The sequence below is a fragment of the Onychostoma macrolepis genome, chromosome 02 (assembly GCF_012432095.1).
Source record: "Onychostoma macrolepis isolate SWU-2019 chromosome 02, ASM1243209v1, whole genome shotgun sequence".
NCBI classification, from domain to species: domain Eukaryota; kingdom Metazoa; phylum Chordata; class Actinopteri; order Cypriniformes; family Cyprinidae; genus Onychostoma; species Onychostoma macrolepis.
Genome location: NC_081156.1, coordinates 33,328,372 through 33,346,733, shown reverse-complemented (window position 1 = coordinate 33,346,733; position 18,362 = coordinate 33,328,372). Strand labels below are relative to the sequence as shown.

At 35.4% G+C, this 18,362-nt stretch overlaps 1 protein-coding gene across 4 annotated transcripts in view; it reads left to right on the top strand.

The window, feature by feature from the left end:
* Positions 1-18,362, top strand: part of LOC131531932 (piezo-type mechanosensitive ion channel component 2) — a 99,247-nt gene that overhangs the window by 53,073 nt on the left and 27,812 nt on the right. For all 4 annotated transcript variants that reach the window (XM_058763139.1, XM_058763149.1, XM_058763155.1 and 1 more), the window contains 14 exons: positions 589-827; positions 2,207-2,367; positions 2,441-2,617; positions 5,797-5,928; positions 6,145-6,345; positions 6,737-6,941; positions 7,677-7,778; positions 8,320-8,485; positions 11,066-11,309; positions 11,923-12,040; positions 14,928-15,087; positions 17,008-17,097; positions 17,637-17,758; positions 17,985-18,047. In XM_058763139.1, the coding sequence (XP_058619122.1) occupies positions 589-827; positions 2,207-2,367; positions 2,441-2,617; positions 5,797-5,928; positions 6,145-6,345; positions 6,737-6,941; positions 7,677-7,778; positions 8,320-8,485; positions 11,066-11,309; positions 11,923-12,040; positions 14,928-15,087; positions 17,008-17,097; positions 17,637-17,758; positions 17,985-18,047 (2,180 nt within the window). The remainder of the gene's footprint in view (positions 1-588; positions 828-2,206; positions 2,368-2,440; positions 2,618-5,796; positions 5,929-6,144; positions 6,346-6,736; positions 6,942-7,676; positions 7,779-8,319; positions 8,486-11,065; positions 11,310-11,922; positions 12,041-14,927; positions 15,088-17,007; positions 17,098-17,636; positions 17,759-17,984; positions 18,048-18,362) is intronic.

The window sequence follows — 18,362 nt, the reverse complement described above, 5'->3', positions numbered from 1 at the left end:
ATTTTTCCTCCAATCCCCCCACATTTCCTCAAGAACTTTAAACCTGTAAACTGCTGCATTATGTAACGGACCGAATGTGCTTCCCGTTGTGGAAGCGGTTAGCAGGTGAGCATGGTTAAACTACTAAGTCAAGTTAAAATCCCACTGGTATTAAACATGTTTTAAATTAAATTAAATTAAATTAAATTAAATTAAATTAAATTAAATTAAATTAAATTAAATTAAATTAAATTAAATTAAATTAAATTAAATTAAATTAAATTAAATTAAATTAAATTAAATTAAATTAAATTAAATCTTAAAAATTTACTTGGCATTCATGAGTACAGATTGCATTTTCATAACAATTTAATTTTTTTTAATCATTGGAAAAATGAAAGGTGAGGGCCGTGATCAGATCTTTATTCCTGGATGTGTGATGAATGTTTTAACTTAGATGATGCATAGTTTAAAGAAGTTTCATTTTTCAAACTTTGAGAAAGTCAAAAGTGCCTCTAATTGAAGAATCACTCATTTGTCACAGATACACTGTAAATGAGTGAGACACTGTGTGTCTTTCTCTCCTAATGCAATCTTTCTGATCTCCAGACTGGCTCATCCTGACGGGAGTCTGGCCGATCTGACGATGATGAGCACGTCTCCAGAGCCGCTGCTGAAGGAGGAGAAAGAGAAAGAGTCCATGAACGAGGTGCTGGTCGTGGACTGTGTGGAGGAGGAGAAGAAGAAAGAGTCTCTGTCCATCCATTCAGCTCATCTGTCCAGTCAGGAGGACATTCAGCAGTTCAGTGCTGCCACAGATCCAGAACTGCCCTCAGAACAGAGCTCAGGTACTGAAGCCCAGTCCAATGCTTGAAGAAACCTGCAAAGCTACAGTACTGTTAAAAGTAAAAAAAAAAAGGAGCACTTGTGTAAAAATGTTGTAAAGTGAGGAAATAATGTCATAAATAGATTTTATTTATCAATTAACTTCTATTAACTAAATCAAATCAACATTTGATTGAAATCAAATCAATGTTAGGGCTGTCAATCGATTAAAATTTAGAATCGAATAATGCGTTGAAAAATCCATTATTGTGTTTATTGTGTTTATCCATTATATTTTTGGGTGAACTATCCCTTTAATTAGTTTTTATTTTTAGTTTTTTTTTTAATGCAGACTTTTATTTTTATTAGCATATTTTTAAATATGTAATATGAAATTATATTTAATAAAATGATACTCTAAATAAGAAACTAAAGTGGCAGTAAATGTCTTAATGAATGACTCATTGACTCATTCATTCATTCAATTTGTTCAAATGGCTGATTCATTCAGGAATGAATTTCAATTTGTTCAATTCACGGAATTCAGAAATTATCATTTAGAAATTATGTGTTTCTCGGAGACGCACAACAGTTCTGCTGGTAATAGGTAATATTTGCATAGGCAAAACTGAGCAAAGACAGACAATATTGTGTCTAAATTATGCATTTGTGCTATTTGGGACAATACAGCACTCGTGTGAATTTGCATTTGTTGCTCCTGTGATACTGCTTAACTATATCATATGATGTATATACGAGGAAAAAACTCATATGGGACATTTTCCACAATCTCTTGAATTTTAGGGGCATATAACTGCATCATGTTTATTACGAATCAACTGTATAGATGTGTATACATGGGTGTGATGATTCAAGTTATGGTTTGGTTTGTATCATTGTTTTAGGGTCACAGTTTCGGTACGGTTCGGTATGTGCTATGTTTAGGGAAAAAAGGACTATACTGTCAAATAAAAAAAAGACAATATGAACAAATAATCTAGCTAAGCAACAGCACAAATAAATAAAATAGAGCAAAGATACAAATAAAATAAACCATGCTTTTCTGTTTTTTTAGGTAGGTCTAACATTAGTCTTTAGGTACAGAAATTGAATAAAGTTATCAAATGTAAAATAACATTGCATATTTGACTGTATAAATTAAAGATGAATCTGTTTGATTAACATTAAAAGAGTGCTGTCACTTTAAGAGAATGCACGGATCCAGTGCACTGATACTGTATACGTTCATCTGACTATGAGTGTGCCCAGCAACTGAATGGTGCCACAGGTGCAGCTCACAGAGCAGTATATATCCCACCCAAGGACCGGCTTTCGGTCAGTAGAGTGTTCGGTGTCAGAATGGGAAAAGCTGCCGATTTATCTCTCTTCGCTTCTGTTTCAGACCTCAAGAATAAATGGCATTTGGTGCTCGACCGGCTCACGGTCCTGTTCCTCAAGTTCCTGGAGTGCTTCCATAAGCTGAAGCTCTTCATCTGGTGGCTGCTGGAGATGCACATCATCAAGATTGTGTCCACTTACATCATCGTGCTAGCTCTCAAAGAGGTAGAAGCTCAAACACGAGGTTGTCATCGAGTAATCAGAAGGTGTTTCTATTTCTCACATGTGTCTCTTGCAGGTTTCGCTGCTGAACTATGTGTTTTTGATCTCGTGGACGTTTGCGCTGCCATATCAGCAGTTTCGAGTTCGTGCTTCCAGCGTTTGCACCATCTGGACATGTGTCATCATCATCTGCAAGTTGTTATATCAGCTGAAGTCCATCAAGCACACAAACTACTCAAGTAATTGTTCAATGGTGGGTTTCTTTACTTATCAAATGAGTTTGTCACTACTCACATAAACAGATTACAAAACACATAAAACCCAAAGTACAAAAAAACGTATCCTACATTATAACTACACTTCTAAAAAAACTACACAAAACACGCACATTTCCTTAAAAAATACAAATATTTCTAAGACGGTTTAAAGATGGGAGTGCTTCTAACATCAAAATACTCTGCATTTAAGAGGAAAAAGCAATTTTGCTGAACTCAGAATAAACACTAGGCACAATTCAAAATAATTTAGAAGAAGATCTGGTCCTATAATGAAAAGTATAATATAATAAAAGTTTACAATTTACCTAATAGCGCCTTAGCAATAAACAGCAGCATATGCATTTTTCTCCTCTCATTCAAGGAGGACCAACCAATCAAGTCATATAAAGTACAAAGATGAGCACATATAGATGCACTTGTCACAAATCGGACTGCAGCATGATATATACAATCCAATATTTTTAGTGAAGATAAGTTTGCATATATATAAATCACATCACCATAATCCACCTAAAAGAAACAACTTTGGAAAATTCTCTTTTAGGCTTGAATGGAAAAACATTTCTTTAACGAAAGAGAAAACCTAATTTAAGCCTTAGCTTTTTTAGAGGATCTTCATATTAATATTAAAACCCAACCTTTCATCAAGCCATATGCCCTGGTATTTATAGCAAGAGCAAACTCTTTGCATAGAACCCCCTTTTAAGGTTAAAATAGGTGGGACATCTATTTTCATACAACTGCAAGTAAAAAGCATATATTTAGTTTTTTTTTAGTATTTATAAAGATTCTCTAGTGAAAAGTAAATATACTAAAATGTATTTGAAATACATTCATTTCATGTTAAGTATACTACAAATACATTTTACTTTTAGTATACTAAACTGGTATACTAAATTGGAACAACTAATTTTGTGGTGAATGCACTTCAGTTGTGCAGAAGTTCAGCTAAAGATAAACTGAAGTATATTTGCTTTTAAAAACTGATATTATTCAAAGATCACACAATCCTCATCAATAGCGATATTAAAACACATTTTAGGCTTAATATTAAGAAAAGTGCATTGTGCACAAGTGATACTTCAAATAAAGTTTAATTACAATTTTTATATCAGCCTCGAGCAATATGTCAGGAAATGTGTTAATAGATTTGAACAATACTTAGTATGAGATAAATGTATCTTAAATATATTACTCTTTTTTTTTTTACTAGGGTTGCAATGACCAAAGAGAGTCTTGTAATAGCTCTATGGCCTGTTTTTTGGACTTTGCTATTATATCGATAATTGTATCATCAGCATATAAATGTATTTTAGCTGCAGGTCATTTATATAAAATGAAAATAGAATTGGTGCTAAAAAGAGGTCACTGTGGGAAACCTTTAACCTTGAAAGAGGACAATAGTTATCTACGGTAATTCATAGGGTCAACCTCTTATTAGCAAAGGAAGAACCAAGGCTGATGTCCATGCACAAGGAATTACATTTGAAGTTAAGTGATAGGTTCTGCTATGAGATCTGCGCCAATCTAAATGTGAAAAGGCTCTGTAAACTTGTTCTACTAGAATAAGAGTAAAAGTAAACAGCTGAGTAGAACGACACATATCAGCTTCAAAACTCTCTTTTATCTGATGTTCACCTTAAATTAGTAGGATCAGTGGTGGAACCAGCAACAATAAAATGGTTATTAAAATCATTAACATTATTTTATAGTTCTGTCATTTCCTTTTAAATAGTCAGGCAGACTAGTGGAGGATTTTACATCAGAAGCTGATCTGGTTAAGTTCCAGAATTTAGTTGGATCATTCAGAATTTAATTCATCATACAGCATTTAGATATTAATTACATGTAGAATTCAGTTCATTTAGAATCACATTTATAATTTCAAGAAATAATCAACTATTTCTTAGTGTCCTGTAGCGTACTAAATCCAAATGGTTATTGTTTTCTTGGCTTTGGCCCAAGCAACATCTCTTCTCTTTAATACGAGAAGAGATTAACTCAGTAAACCAGGGGTTATCTCTGCCTTTTACCCCAAATCTTTTAAATGGAGCATGTTTGTCACATATGCTAAATCAACACCAGGTATCAGTGAGATATGAGTGTGTTTACATGCATGTTTTTAATAGCTGACAACAGTGGTCATGTACAGTAAGCTTGGTAACCCGCTTTCTTTTTATCGGAGTAAAGTCATAAATGGCTTAAGCATAAACCAGTCGACTCCCTGATTTTGCCCAGCATGTAAACTGCTCTCTGCCAGCTTATTGAAGTGTGCATGTGTAATATGTGACAGGGACGCATCGTTAGGGCAGATTTAAGCGCATCCAGACAGAGCAAGTGTTTTGCAGTAAAGAAAAAAGGAAATACATCACAAACACAGACTTTCATGACTCAGAAAATGATCAAAATGAGTTCTCATCTCGTGCAGCAGAAGCAGACGTGGTTCAGTCAAAACCCTGCATCTGTAACTGCATGAGAGGATGATACATGAGCTCTAAGTTTCCCACCGATGTGAAGCAAGCTTTATTTAACATCACAACATATGGAATACTTAGAGTCAGATACGCAAATTGTTATATTTTGATGTCACTACAGGGAAATAACCTGATGTATTAATTAAGTCATGTAAACATGGTTTACTTGCGTTGTCAGGTTATTTTAATAAGCTGAAGTTAGTGAGTTATCAGCTTAGTGCTGTGCATGTAAACATGCTCAATATGTAAATCGCTGTCATAAATGTCTTGCAGAAAGGCTTGCTCATTAAAATATTTATTTATTTATATATAAATCTCAATATAATACGTAGTTAACTTTTTTGAAATCGTACAATTTCTCACAGTGGTCGCTTGCATCATTACAAAAAAGCTCTATGTATGGCATTAGTCAGGATGACATCAATTAATGAAGATTCTTATTAAGTCTAGTTTATATACCAGACTACACACAGACAATCATTAGTCTTAAACTCATTGGGGGTTTGAATCTGCACCCGCTCTGGACCTGGATTAGGGTGGATATTGTCAGATATTAAAAGCAAAAAAAGACAACCCAGTAGTGTAAAACGCTTGTCATTTCAAGCCGATGTGTAGTTTGGCTGTAGCAGAAGAGTAGATTTGCTGGTTCTTGTTTAATCATGTGATTGTGATCTCTGTAGCCATCCAACTACTCAAAAGAGCAAGAAAAGGAACTGTATCAATCCCTGCTGTACAAGGATCCCATTGATCCCGCAAACTGGGTCGGCCTGGAGAAGTTTAATGAAAATTCTCCAGAACTGCCAAACCTGAGGGTAAGGAGATACTGTCAATTATTTTCTGGGAAATATGACTTTATCAGTTACATTTGGCATCAAACTGGCCTCTCCTGAGTGCTAACTTCATGTTTTATGCTAAATGTGCGACCTGTTATTATCATACCTATTATTACCTATTACAACATATTATAATTTTTCTAATGTACAGCACTTGTTTACATTCATCTTCTTGCTCTTCTCTTCCTTTCTCAGAATAACTTGTTGATGTTGGCCATCTTGGCGTTTGAAGTCACCATTTACAGACACCAGGAGTTTTTCCGTCTGAAAAACAAACTCTCTCCTCCTCCCTCTCGGACCATCTTTCACGACATCACCCGGCAACACCTCGACAACAGCATCATCAACTGCGCCAAATACTTCATCAATTACTTCTTCTACAAGTTCGGCTTAGAGGTGCATTTGATTTACTTAGATCTATCGATCTATCTATCTATCTATCTATCTATCTATCTATCTATCTATCTATCTATCTATCTATCTATCTATCTATCTATCTATCTATCTATCTATCTATCTATCTATCTATCCATCTATCTATCTATCTATCTATCTATCTATCTATCTATCTATCTATCTATCTATCTATCTATCTATCTATCTATCTATCTATCTATCTATCTATCTATCTGTCTGTCTGTCTGTCTGTCTGTCTGTCTGTCTGTCTGTCTGTCTGTCTGTCTGTCTATCTATCTATCTATCTGTCTGTCTGTCTGTCTGTCTGTCCATCTATCGTTCTATCGCTACATCGTTCTATCTCTCTCGGTTTGTTCCGGTGTTTTGTCAGGTGTGTTTCCTGATGGCGATCAATGTGATGGGTCAGCGGATGGATTTCTACTCCATGCTGCACGGTTTGGCTCTGGCTGTGGTGATGTACAGACGCAGGAGGAAAGCCATCGCTGAGATCTGGCCCAAATACTGCTGCTTCCTGGCCTGCATGATCACCTTCCAGTACTTAATCTGCATTGGAATCCCACCGGCTGCTTGTAAAGGTGTGTAGCTGTGGGCCTTTTCAAACGTCTTAATTATTTAACGGTTTCTTTTAGTCTTAGACTTTTTCCAGCTACTACACTATATAAGAGCACTGCAGCATTCTGGGATTAAGCACAGATTCTCATTCAGTTTGATATTGATGCAGAATCTCAGGGGTGTAAAAATACTCTTAAAGATTATGACAAGTGATAAAAAATGTAAATTAAAACATAAAATATTGACTTCTAAAGCCTCTGTGTGATCTCAACAATAATGAAACGTCTTTGAATTGTTTATTGGGGCATTTGAGGTTCATCTGCAAATATTGATATGCAATTAATAAGATTAATTGTTCAGCATATCATGTATTTAATTTGATTAATAATTATTGATTGACAGCCCTAATTGTTACTCAATATCATATTTATTTTCTTTAATTACAATTCCACTTAGCCTTTCCCTGGTAATAATATCAATAAATCTTTACAAATAATTTTTTCAAAATATATTTTTAGAAATGTTTACATTTTCTAAATTTTAATTTAAATGCAGCTTGTTTTTGAGGTTTGTAACACTTAATAAAACATCATCTTAGTGACCATCAAAATGTGAATTTTTATGTCCATTCAGTGTAGCAAACCATTACTGCTGACCATTCAATGTGTCAACTTCTGTGATACCATAACATCTGTATGTTTGTATGAGTTTTGGTCATTTTTTCAGTGATTTACAATGTACTGAACTTCTCTTTCTAGATTATCCCTGGAGGTTTCCTGACTCCATGATGGATTCTGACGTCATTAAATGGCTTTACCTTCCTGATTTCCACACTCAGCCCAACTCCATGTTCCTCGTCTGTGAGTTCTACCTCAGAAATATTCAGCATTAATGCTTATACTGTATGTTTTGCCAATTAACATTAGAGTTTGTGCTGTTCAGACTTTTGACTGTCAGTATAAGATCTGGTCCATTTCCGTCCAGGTTATTTTATTTTATTTGGTTTGTTTTGTTTTGTTTTATGTATTTATTTATTAAATTAGTATTAAATACATCTTTTCTGCTAGTTTATTAAATTATCACAATATTTTATGTTTTACTTTGCTTTATTTTAGTTCTATTTTATTTTCAAAATACTACAGAAAATTACTTGCTCTGCCATAGTCAATAAATTATCCTAGGAGATTTGATTTGAACACTGAAGACCTCAGTCTCTGTCTGTCTAAAAGTAATAAATTGTCCTTTTATAAATTGTGAAGCAAATCCTTTTTTTGTACTCTGTGTGTATCAGATGGTGTGTAACTGCCATCAGTGGTCAAAATACCATTAATCTCTTTGTCCTCCATATTGACCCTTAAATTCGTGTCCTCTGTCCTCTGCTCTTGTGTTTGTCTGATGTAGATGACTTCTTGCTGCTGCTGTGTGCGTCGCTGCAGATGCAGGTGTTTGAAGATGAAAACAAAGCTGCTGTTCGTCTGATGGCGGGAGATAACGTGGAGATCTGCCGAGACCTGGATGCGGCGTCCTTCAGCGTTCACAACCCCGTACCGGACTTCATTCACTGCAGGTACACACAGCACATCATTAACTTACAGGTTCATGCTTAAAGGATAGTTCACCCAAAAATGAAAATTCTGTTGATTACTCACCCTCATGTCATTCCAAACTAGTAAGACCTTCGTTCATCTTCGGAACACAAATTAAGATATTTTTGATTCATTTCCGAGAGCTCTCTGACCCTCCATAGACAGCAAGGGTCCTACCATGATCAAGGCTCAGAAATGTAGTAAGGACATCGTTAAAATAATCCATGTGACATCAGGGGTTCAACAGTAATTTTTCAAAGCTACGAGAATACTTTTTGTGCATAAAGAAAAAAATAACGACTTTATTCAACAATTCATCTTCTTCACGTCACCCTGGCGCCATTTTGGAGTGTATCCATTGAACGTAAACAATGTATGCTGTTCTGTGTCGGCTGTGCCGTGCGCATACGTTGTTTACATTCAGGTCAAAACTCGCGCATACGTCGTGATACTCTCAGAAATGTTGCCAGGGTGGAGACGAATTGTTGAATAAAGTCGTTATTTTTGTTTTCTTTCTTCTTATGAAATATTGTCAGTGCATGTTGCTGTCAGAGTGAATGTCTATATTTTCTGATGACTGAGGTTGAGGAGCAGTTTATTCATGTCTTTGAATGTCAGTCACTCTACTGTACGTGATCCTCTTTCACCCTCACTTTCCAAGAATTTCCATGGATCATATTGCAGAAAGAAGGGAAAAATCCATAAGGCACCATCAAACGCTCTCTTTCTCTCTCTGTCTGAGCTCTAACCCAATAAGTAGCTTTTAAGTATGGACTGATCTTTTTTCTACAAGGTGATTGATTTTAGGGGAGGAAGCTGCTGCTTGTTGTGGTCCATCAATGCAGGTCCATATCACAACATCTCAGCTTTTCATCAGAGCTCTTAGTACAGGCCTGTGGCTAAACACAACGTCCAGCGTCTGCAAACAGGCCGTGAAGCCAGGAGGATGTACTTTAACCTTTGGAGTGGCGGGTCTAAAGTGCATTTCAAAGCATGTGTGAGCTTTTAACGTGCAAGAAAATGAGCAGCGTGTCCATATACATGTGAAGGAATCGCTCCGGGTATCGATCCGCTCATTATAATTATGCCTGTCAGGATGTCTGATACTACAGTATATAGGAAATTAAGCATAACATTTAAATAAATTATGCCTGCTTCCCCGTTTGCATACTTCCACTGTGCATTTAAAATCAAGTGTGTCAAGTTAACTTATCACATTATTTTATTCATTATGTTTTAAATATATATATAATATATAAGCCTTTATTTTATTTTTTTATTTTTTAGTTTGTTTTATATGCTCTACATTTGTCATATAATCATCAAATAAATAATGTTTTAGTAAGAGTGAATGAACAGTGTAATTTTTTACTGTTAAAATACTTTTTAATTAATCCAAATTGTTTATTCTGTTTTACATTTTTATTTTAGTTCTATTTTATTTTCAACCATAATGCAGAGAATTACTTGGGCTGCTACAGTACAGTGAGCACATTATCTTACAATTATTAATTACATTTAAATACAATTTTATTTGATTTTATTTGCTCTGTTTGTCATATAATTATGCTATGAAATAATGTTTTAGTACCAGTAAATGAACCAGGTAAATTTTTACTGTTAAAATACTTTTATTATGTTTTACATTATTTTTATTTTTATATTTTGGCTGTCCCAGTTAAATAGTAATGGATTAACGCTGGTTCTATTTGACCCTATCACCCGTAGTTCAAGCCAGACCCTCGGTTTTCCTTCACCAAACATTATTTCTAACACGCCTCCCATCCAGTAATTGCAAAGAGCTTTGTGCTTTGTTACTGTTAATAAGAAACAAAGTCTCAGCTTTCAAATCCTGAAAGCTTTTGAATCCCAAAATTCAAATGATGTGATGTGACAGATTGCTCTTGCGCTTCAGTTCAAGCGGCATCACTGCACACAAGACTTTTCCACTTTAATACAAGTTACAGTGCAAAATAAACACGAATGAAAACCAGAAGGTATGTTGAAAGATAAAGTACAACCTACTGAAATGTATCACATCTCATGTAATCGATCAATCAGCGTTTCAACCCAAAGAAAGACGTCAATAAAACAGCTTGGGAACAGCATGTTACTTAAAGTTGCTTTTACCCAAAGATTTTGTTTTACCTTATCCAGTGTTCGCAGTTCGTTAGTTAACTATAAAATTTTTTTAAAAACACTGTTAATTATATATGTATGTTTTAATAAATCTGTCATGATGACCCGTTTTTATGTAAACTACATTATGTGCAATAGCTGTATATAAGAGTTTTTATTTGAGTGTGATTATTATCTTAAAATAAACCGCATTTAATATAATAGCTTTGTTAATTTTAACATCTAATATTATGCGCAAAATGAGAGGGCTCCCTATAGTTAACAGGGAGAGATTAGAAAACTAAACTATAGATATCTGTATCAGCAGATATCATTCTGAATAATCGGCTATCATATCGGCTGAGAAATGTATTATTGGCGCATCCCTAGTTTGGATGGATAATTAAACAAACGTCAGTTAAACGTTACTCTCCTTCTCTCAGGTCGTACCTGGACATGCTGAAGGTGATCATGTTTAGCTACCTGTTCTGGTTCGTCCTGACCATCATCTTCATCACGGGAACGACTCGGATCAGCGTCTTCTGCATGGGTTACCTGGTGGCGTGTTTTTACTTCCTGCTCTTTGGTGGCAATCTCTTGCTCAAGCCAATCAAGAAGATCCTCCGTTACTGGGATTTCCTCATAGCTTACAATGTCTTCGTCATCACAATGAAGAACGTGTTTGCTGTGAGTGTCTTATACCTTAAAGAAATGCATTTACAGTTTTGAGCCAGTTCTGCCAAAATCATTACAGTAATGTATGAAATGTATTTATTTATTTGCAGAGAAATAAAAAAGAACATCCAAGAACATCTCAACATATTTTATAAATTTTTTATTTTATAGTAATTTTTACAGTACAGCGGATTTTACACTTTATTGACAGTATATATTCTCCATTTAGTGTTTAATTACCATGAAGTTTTAAGAATTATAAAGATTTGTATCAGTGAATAAAATAAAAGATTAATCATGTTAAAAGATGAATCATGCTAGTTAATAGTTACACAATAAATCCTATATATATGTATATATAGGATTTATTGTGTAACTATTAAAACTATTAAGATTAATCATGATTTATTATTTTAGTCTGTTGAGGAGGCTAGTAAATGCATGAACAGAGAAAATGAATAAAGCAATAAATTAAAAGATGAGTAACATGCATTAAGAATTGTATTTTTCTCTCTCTCTCTCTCCTTATATATATATATATATATATATATATATATATATATATATATATATATATATATATATATATATATATATATAAATATAATTTTTTTTTTTTTCACAGATTTTGGCGTGTGGTTATATCAAGCATTTGGTGAAGAATAGCTGCTGGTTGGTTCAGCTGCTCAGTCTTGCCTGCACCATAAAAGAATACAAAGCTCTAGAGGGTAAAGAAAGGCAAGGCAAGTTTATTTTTTATAGCACATTTCATACATACACAGTGGTAATTCAAAGTGCTTTACATAAAAGGAAGTGAAATAGTCATTAAAATATTAATCACAACAATAAAAACAAGGAATTAAAAAAATTATAATAAAAACAAGGAAATTATATAAAAATGTATTTAAAATGAATTTAAAACAGTTAAGAATAGAAAATGATTATACATAAAATACAGTGCAATTAGTTCGGACATAGCACAGTGCTCATTCAACAAATGCACAGCTAAACAGATGACTTTTGAGTCTGGATTTAAATGTGGCTAATGTTTTAGCACATCTGATCTCTTCTGGAAGCTGGTTCCAACTGCGGGCGGCATAATATCTAAAAGCGGACTCCCCTTGTTTTGTGTGAACCCTTGGTATTTCTGATACGTCATGGACCCAGATAAACCCCGCCCTCGGGAACATATAAGGAAGGGGGCGGGGCCATGCTGTGCTGCTTTAGAGAAGAGGAAGAGAAAACTAGGGGTGCACGTAAAAATCTATTCATATCTGAATCGCGATTCTGTCTTCTATCGATTCTAATGGATTCACAAGTTTCAAAATCAATGTTCTAAAACAGCGGTTCTCAATCCTGTTCCTCGCGTCGCCCTGCTCTGCATCTCTCTCTCTCTCTCTCTGTCTCTTTCTCTCTCTCTCTCTCTCATTCAGATCGTCAGATCAGTTCCAACAAACTGTTCCAATTATACATTTTCACATAGCAATGAGAAGCGTTATACATGTACGCGTGTGCGGTTGCCGTACTGTATTAAAACTTTAATCAGAATAAAAACGTATATTAAAAGCTAACATAAGCAGTAGCATAATAACAGCGTATCTAAATGTACGAGACAACAAACAAACAAACATACCATTAAGAGCCGTGCTTGCACAGGTTCTGCGCGATCCTCTTCACTAATATCCTCTGCGTCTCAATCGGGCTCAAATTGATAAGCAATATAGACGTTTCTATATTGTTATAAATCATTGTTTACAATACAACCGGAGCACATGCCGCTGAGCTGAGGGGCGGGACATTTAGACGCACGCTCGGCGGTTTATTGAATCACAACACACTGAGCCAGCTAACCAATCAGAGCCCATCACGTATTTCTGAGGGAGGGGCTTCATAAAAACAGGAAGTAATTGAGGCGTTTGTCAGAGAAGGGACAGAGCAGTGTGGAATAAAGGTAAATTATATGAAAAATAATGCGTTTTTAAAAAAATGAAGCATGAACACATGTTAGACTGCACCCCATAAACACAATCAAGCCTAGAAAAAAAACAGTAAACCACCCCTTTAACAATTGCAGTTTTCAGGGAGTTTGGAAACGTCCCAGAAAGAAGTGAGGCGTTCACCACTTCTAAGAGATCTGCTTCTAAACAGTTAAGCACACTTTTGAAAAAAGATATGGGAAGTGTGTCAAGCAGGTTGATTTATTTCTTTTTTACTGTATTTATTACTTTATCACAGAATATCTGTTTTCGGTAAGACTTACTTCATTTAAGAATAGACATGTCAAGCTGTCTATATATATATTTCTCATGTCTCTGTGTGAAGTATTTGCTGAGTTACAGTTCATTTTAGTGACGTGTTTCAAAAAGCAGTTCGCGGAGAGAGTGAAGACTGAGAACGCACCCTGTTTGTTTTCTTTATTCTTCAAAAGCACATAGTTTGGTTGTTATTATGAGTGTATACAAATAAAATAATTCAAGCTCATTTCGGCTTTATCAGGAAAATCTGCCACAAAACGCGCATCCCCAGAGGGTTAAGGTGCTGTACTATTTCTTCCAAAATTTTGCTATCAATTACTTCAAAAATAGACATAGTCACTTCTTTTTGAAATTGCGGTCGAATCTGTGTGACCTCTGCATGACTAAAAGATGTGCCAATCTCCTTTCTGATATCATTGATCTTCTCAGAAAAGAAGGAAGCAAGCTCATTGCATTTGCTGTCGGAGAGTATTTCACTGGGAATCTGACTTGGGGGGTTTGCTAGTCTCTCAACAGTACCAAAAAGAGTGCGAGTGTTGTTTAAGTTACTGTTTATAAGGATTGAGAAGAAGGTCTGTCTAGCTGTGGCTAGTTCCACATTGAAAGCATGAAGGCTCTTTATAGATGCTATAGTGAATTTCGAATTTCATCTTCCGCCCAGCTTTTCTGCATTGTCTTTTCATACTCTGAACTACTGTTGATTTTCTCCAAGATGATTTTTGTCTGCCAGTCTTTTTGCTGACCTTTACCGGAGCAATATCATCAATAACATTCTTAACTTTTGAGTTAAATGAATCCAGGAGAAGATCAACAGAGTCTGCAGAAATGCTTGGTGTTAAAGATAAAGCCTTCATAAAAAAGACAGATCTAGATTCAGTGGTAACAGAGATCAATATATCAAAGAAAATACAGAAGTGATCAGATAGTGCTACATCCTTAATGACAATGGATGAAATCTTTATGGATGAAAGGTTGCTTTTGGCCAACATTCTGGTTTCTAATCTTTGTTGTTGTATAAATTAAACACGTATTGTGAGCTGTCTACAAAAGCATCATAGTTTCAAAAGAAGGCAGCCTATTTGTGTGCTTTCAAAGATGCCATAGCATCTGTCTTTCACAAAAAACGCAATGCATTGTGATGAACCAAGGTGGTGTCAACAAACTTTTCATTACAAATATATTTCAATATAAATAATAATGATAAAATGTAAACTTAATTGCATGTGGATTATTTTAGCCAATATTTGTGTGCACAGTATGTTTTTATGCATATTTGCTCAGCAACATGCAACTTCAACTTATAACTTTTGGTTGAAAAGGAATGTTGCATTATTCAAATCTCTAATGGCTTTATATGTGGTCCGTGTGTCTTCAGGCAAGCCTGTAGATGGATGTGAGGTGCCAAGGGACGAGGCCGGGATCATTTGGGACAGTATCTGCTTTACGTTCCTCCTGCTGCAGAGACGTGTCTTCATGAGCTACTACTTCCTGCATGTGGTCGCAGACATCCGCGCCGGACAGATCCTCGCATCTCGGTACAACGTGTTTACATAAGTTTACGCACAAGTGTGTTAGATTTGTTTTGAATGTAAGTTTTTGTTTGAGGGATAATTTTATATTTGCAGTTTGGAGAACATTTCTATGGAAACATATTTCTGCCCACAATTGTTTTACTTTTCCCCCTCAATTCTCAGTTTATATCTCACAATTCAGACTTTTTTTTGTGAAATGTTCTCCCAGAATTGTGAGAAAAAAAGTCATAATTGTGCAATGTAAATTATTACAAGAATTGCAAGATATAAACTTGCAATTGTGAGAAAACACATCAGCATTCTGAGATATAAACTCAAAGTTCTGAGAAGAGAGGTTGGAATTGTGATTTATATACAGAATTCTCTGAAAAAGTAAGCAATGTGAGACTCAGAATACCTAGAAGAAAAAAAAAAAGAATTGTGAGATGTAAAGTCTGAATTCAGTGGCACAATTGGTCTTCAACGAGCCCAAAAGAGCCCATGTCATGCCTCTCTTTATCTCTCTGCCAGTTACGGCTTGCATCGAGTTCAAGACACTGATGCTTGAATAGAATAACCACAGGCTCAGCACCCGCCTACTTCCACTCACTATTACGAATCTACATTCCCTCCAGAAGTCTGAGATGCACTAGTGAGCGAGACCTCGTGGTACCATCACAGAGAGGCACAAAATCACTTTCCAGAACATTTTTGTTTATCGTTCCTGGCTGGAGGAATGATCTTCCAACCCCTATCCGGAATGCTGATTCCCTGACAATTTTCAAGAGACAGCTGAAAACTCACCTCTTTCGTCACTATCTGACTTCATCCTAATTCCAAAAAAAAAATATATATATTTTCTCTTTTCTTTAATCTTTCCCTGTATAGCTTGTACTTATTTGAACAATGCTTGAAACTTGGTATTACAAGCATTTCTATTTACCTCTTTAAGATGAATCGCTTGTAAGTTCTAAATGAATAAATGTAAATAAGAAGGTAAATGTAAATTCTGAGAAAAAAAAAAAAAATCTGAATTGTGAGATGTATACTCAGAATTTGGAGGTTAAAAGAAATGCAAAACTTGCATAAAGATTGAGTCCCTGATAGTAAGCTATTGCATGTGAGGATCCTGCAGGTGGCGAATCTTTATAGCCTTTTCTCACAGCAGCTAGAATAATTAAATGTATCATTTTAATGGCGGATTGTTATCGAGAAAGGATTATGTGTTTATGAAACACGTGACTGAAATTAAATTATTCCAGTTTTAAATGTGCATCTGGTTACAGATACCCTAGGATTACACAGGATTTGTATTTTAAAGAAAGCCAGTTCGAAGGAAGAATAATTTGCTTTTTGAGTTAAAAGAATTTCTTAATATGAAATTCGAATGGTATGACAATTAGAGATTAGACAGTACAGAAATTGAAATCTACATGCTAATACACACACGTAGTCACGCAATGCTGATGTTGTCAACATTAACAATTTGAGAACAAAGTTGATCTCAAAGTATAACAATAATATTAATTTGCATGGTTTGATGTGATATGAGCGTTAGATTTAATCACCATTGGTAGCGCGATTTATTGTAATGCTTTTTTCCCCTTAGTTGGTCAGAACAAATGTGGCAGACTTGTTACTTACTTGTTCTGATGACAATATTCTGTGAAAATTCTTATTTGAGTCATATATTCCAAGACATAGGCGAGAATCTGTGATTCTAAGTACAGTATCCACACCGGTGCGTTAACTGACAGCCACACATTCACTTCAAAACATTAGATTCATCCGCGCTGGAGCCGTGCCGGAGCACAACCCACGTAATGAAAATAGTTCCGCATGTAACTGCAATGGCAGGTTTCAAACAGAGATGGCAAGAAAGAGGCTAAATTTACGGACTGCAGCTTTAATTATTGTCCGTCTGTCTGTCTGTCTGTCTGTCAGAGGAGCAGAGTTGTTTCAGGCCAGCATTGTGAAGGCCGTGAGAGCTCGTCTGGAGGAGGAGAAGAGATCCATGGAGCAACTGAAGAGACAGTGAGAAACATCCTTTCATTTGTGTGCCATGATCTTTGTGTTCGTGTTAAGTGTTTGACTTCATGATTTGCATGTAATAGTCCATAGTAGAGCTCAACAGTTACTCGAGTCATAATATCTAATCGAAAACCACCACTCCAGAAACCTTAGCTTATGTTATGTAGTTATGTAGAAACATAGCTTCCACTAGCCTGCTAGCATTCAAAAGCTTGGGGTCAGTAAGATTTTCTCTTTTTTTAATGTAATGATGTTGAAAATTCAGCTTTAATCACAGCAATAAATTACGTACATTTTACAATATGTTAATATTTATTTTAAACTGCAATAATATTTCATAATATTACTGTTTTTACTGTATTTGTAATTAAGTAAATGAAGCCTTGGTGAGCAGAAGAGACTTTTTACATTAAAAAAATCTTAACGACCCCAATCTTTTAAAAAAGTGTATATTACTACAATGTACATGTTATTTGAGTTTATTATTATTACTAAATGTGCTGTTTATGATTTATCTCACTACTATGAATGTATTCATTTAGGATGGATCGTATTAAGACGCGGCAGCAGAAGTTCAAGAGAGGAAAGGAGAAGATGCTCAGCATGGCTCAGGAGTCTGGAGACGAGCAGAAACTCATCCAACCTGACGACAACGATGATGATGGTACGATGTAGATCGTGACAGTAAGATCAAATAGTGTCCTATGTTAGGAACATATCACCAACAGAACGATAAAAAGCCAAGTTTAGCACTCCTATATAAGCATTGTGTATGTGTTTAGCTGCATATTATTCACATTCTCCACAAAGCAACCAGGAAAAGGTTTCATTTCCAATTTCGCCGTCACTTCTGACATGTTTTCATTAACGTTCTAACATTTCATTTGCAGAGAAAAAGAAAAACAAGGTGCAAAAAAAGCAGTGGTGGAGGCCTTGGGTTGACCATGCGTCCAGTAGGTTCCTCATACCTTCCTCTGATCTCGCTGATCCTTGTGTCCTTGACCAGAAATCAGAGGATTCCCATACTGCACCTGGGCTCCGTCAGACCTCCGAGATGACAAACACACCCTCCAGACCTTAGACTTTTCTACATCTATTTAAGGCCGTCTGCCTTATGATTGTACATACAGTGTTAACTACCAGTGGTAGATACTTTAAAGCAGTCGTTTCATCAGGAATGACATTTTCCTTGATCTTTTGAAGTGTAAAACTAAATTATGACTTTAAATAAAAGTATTCTGACACTTGACATTGATTTGGTGCCTTAA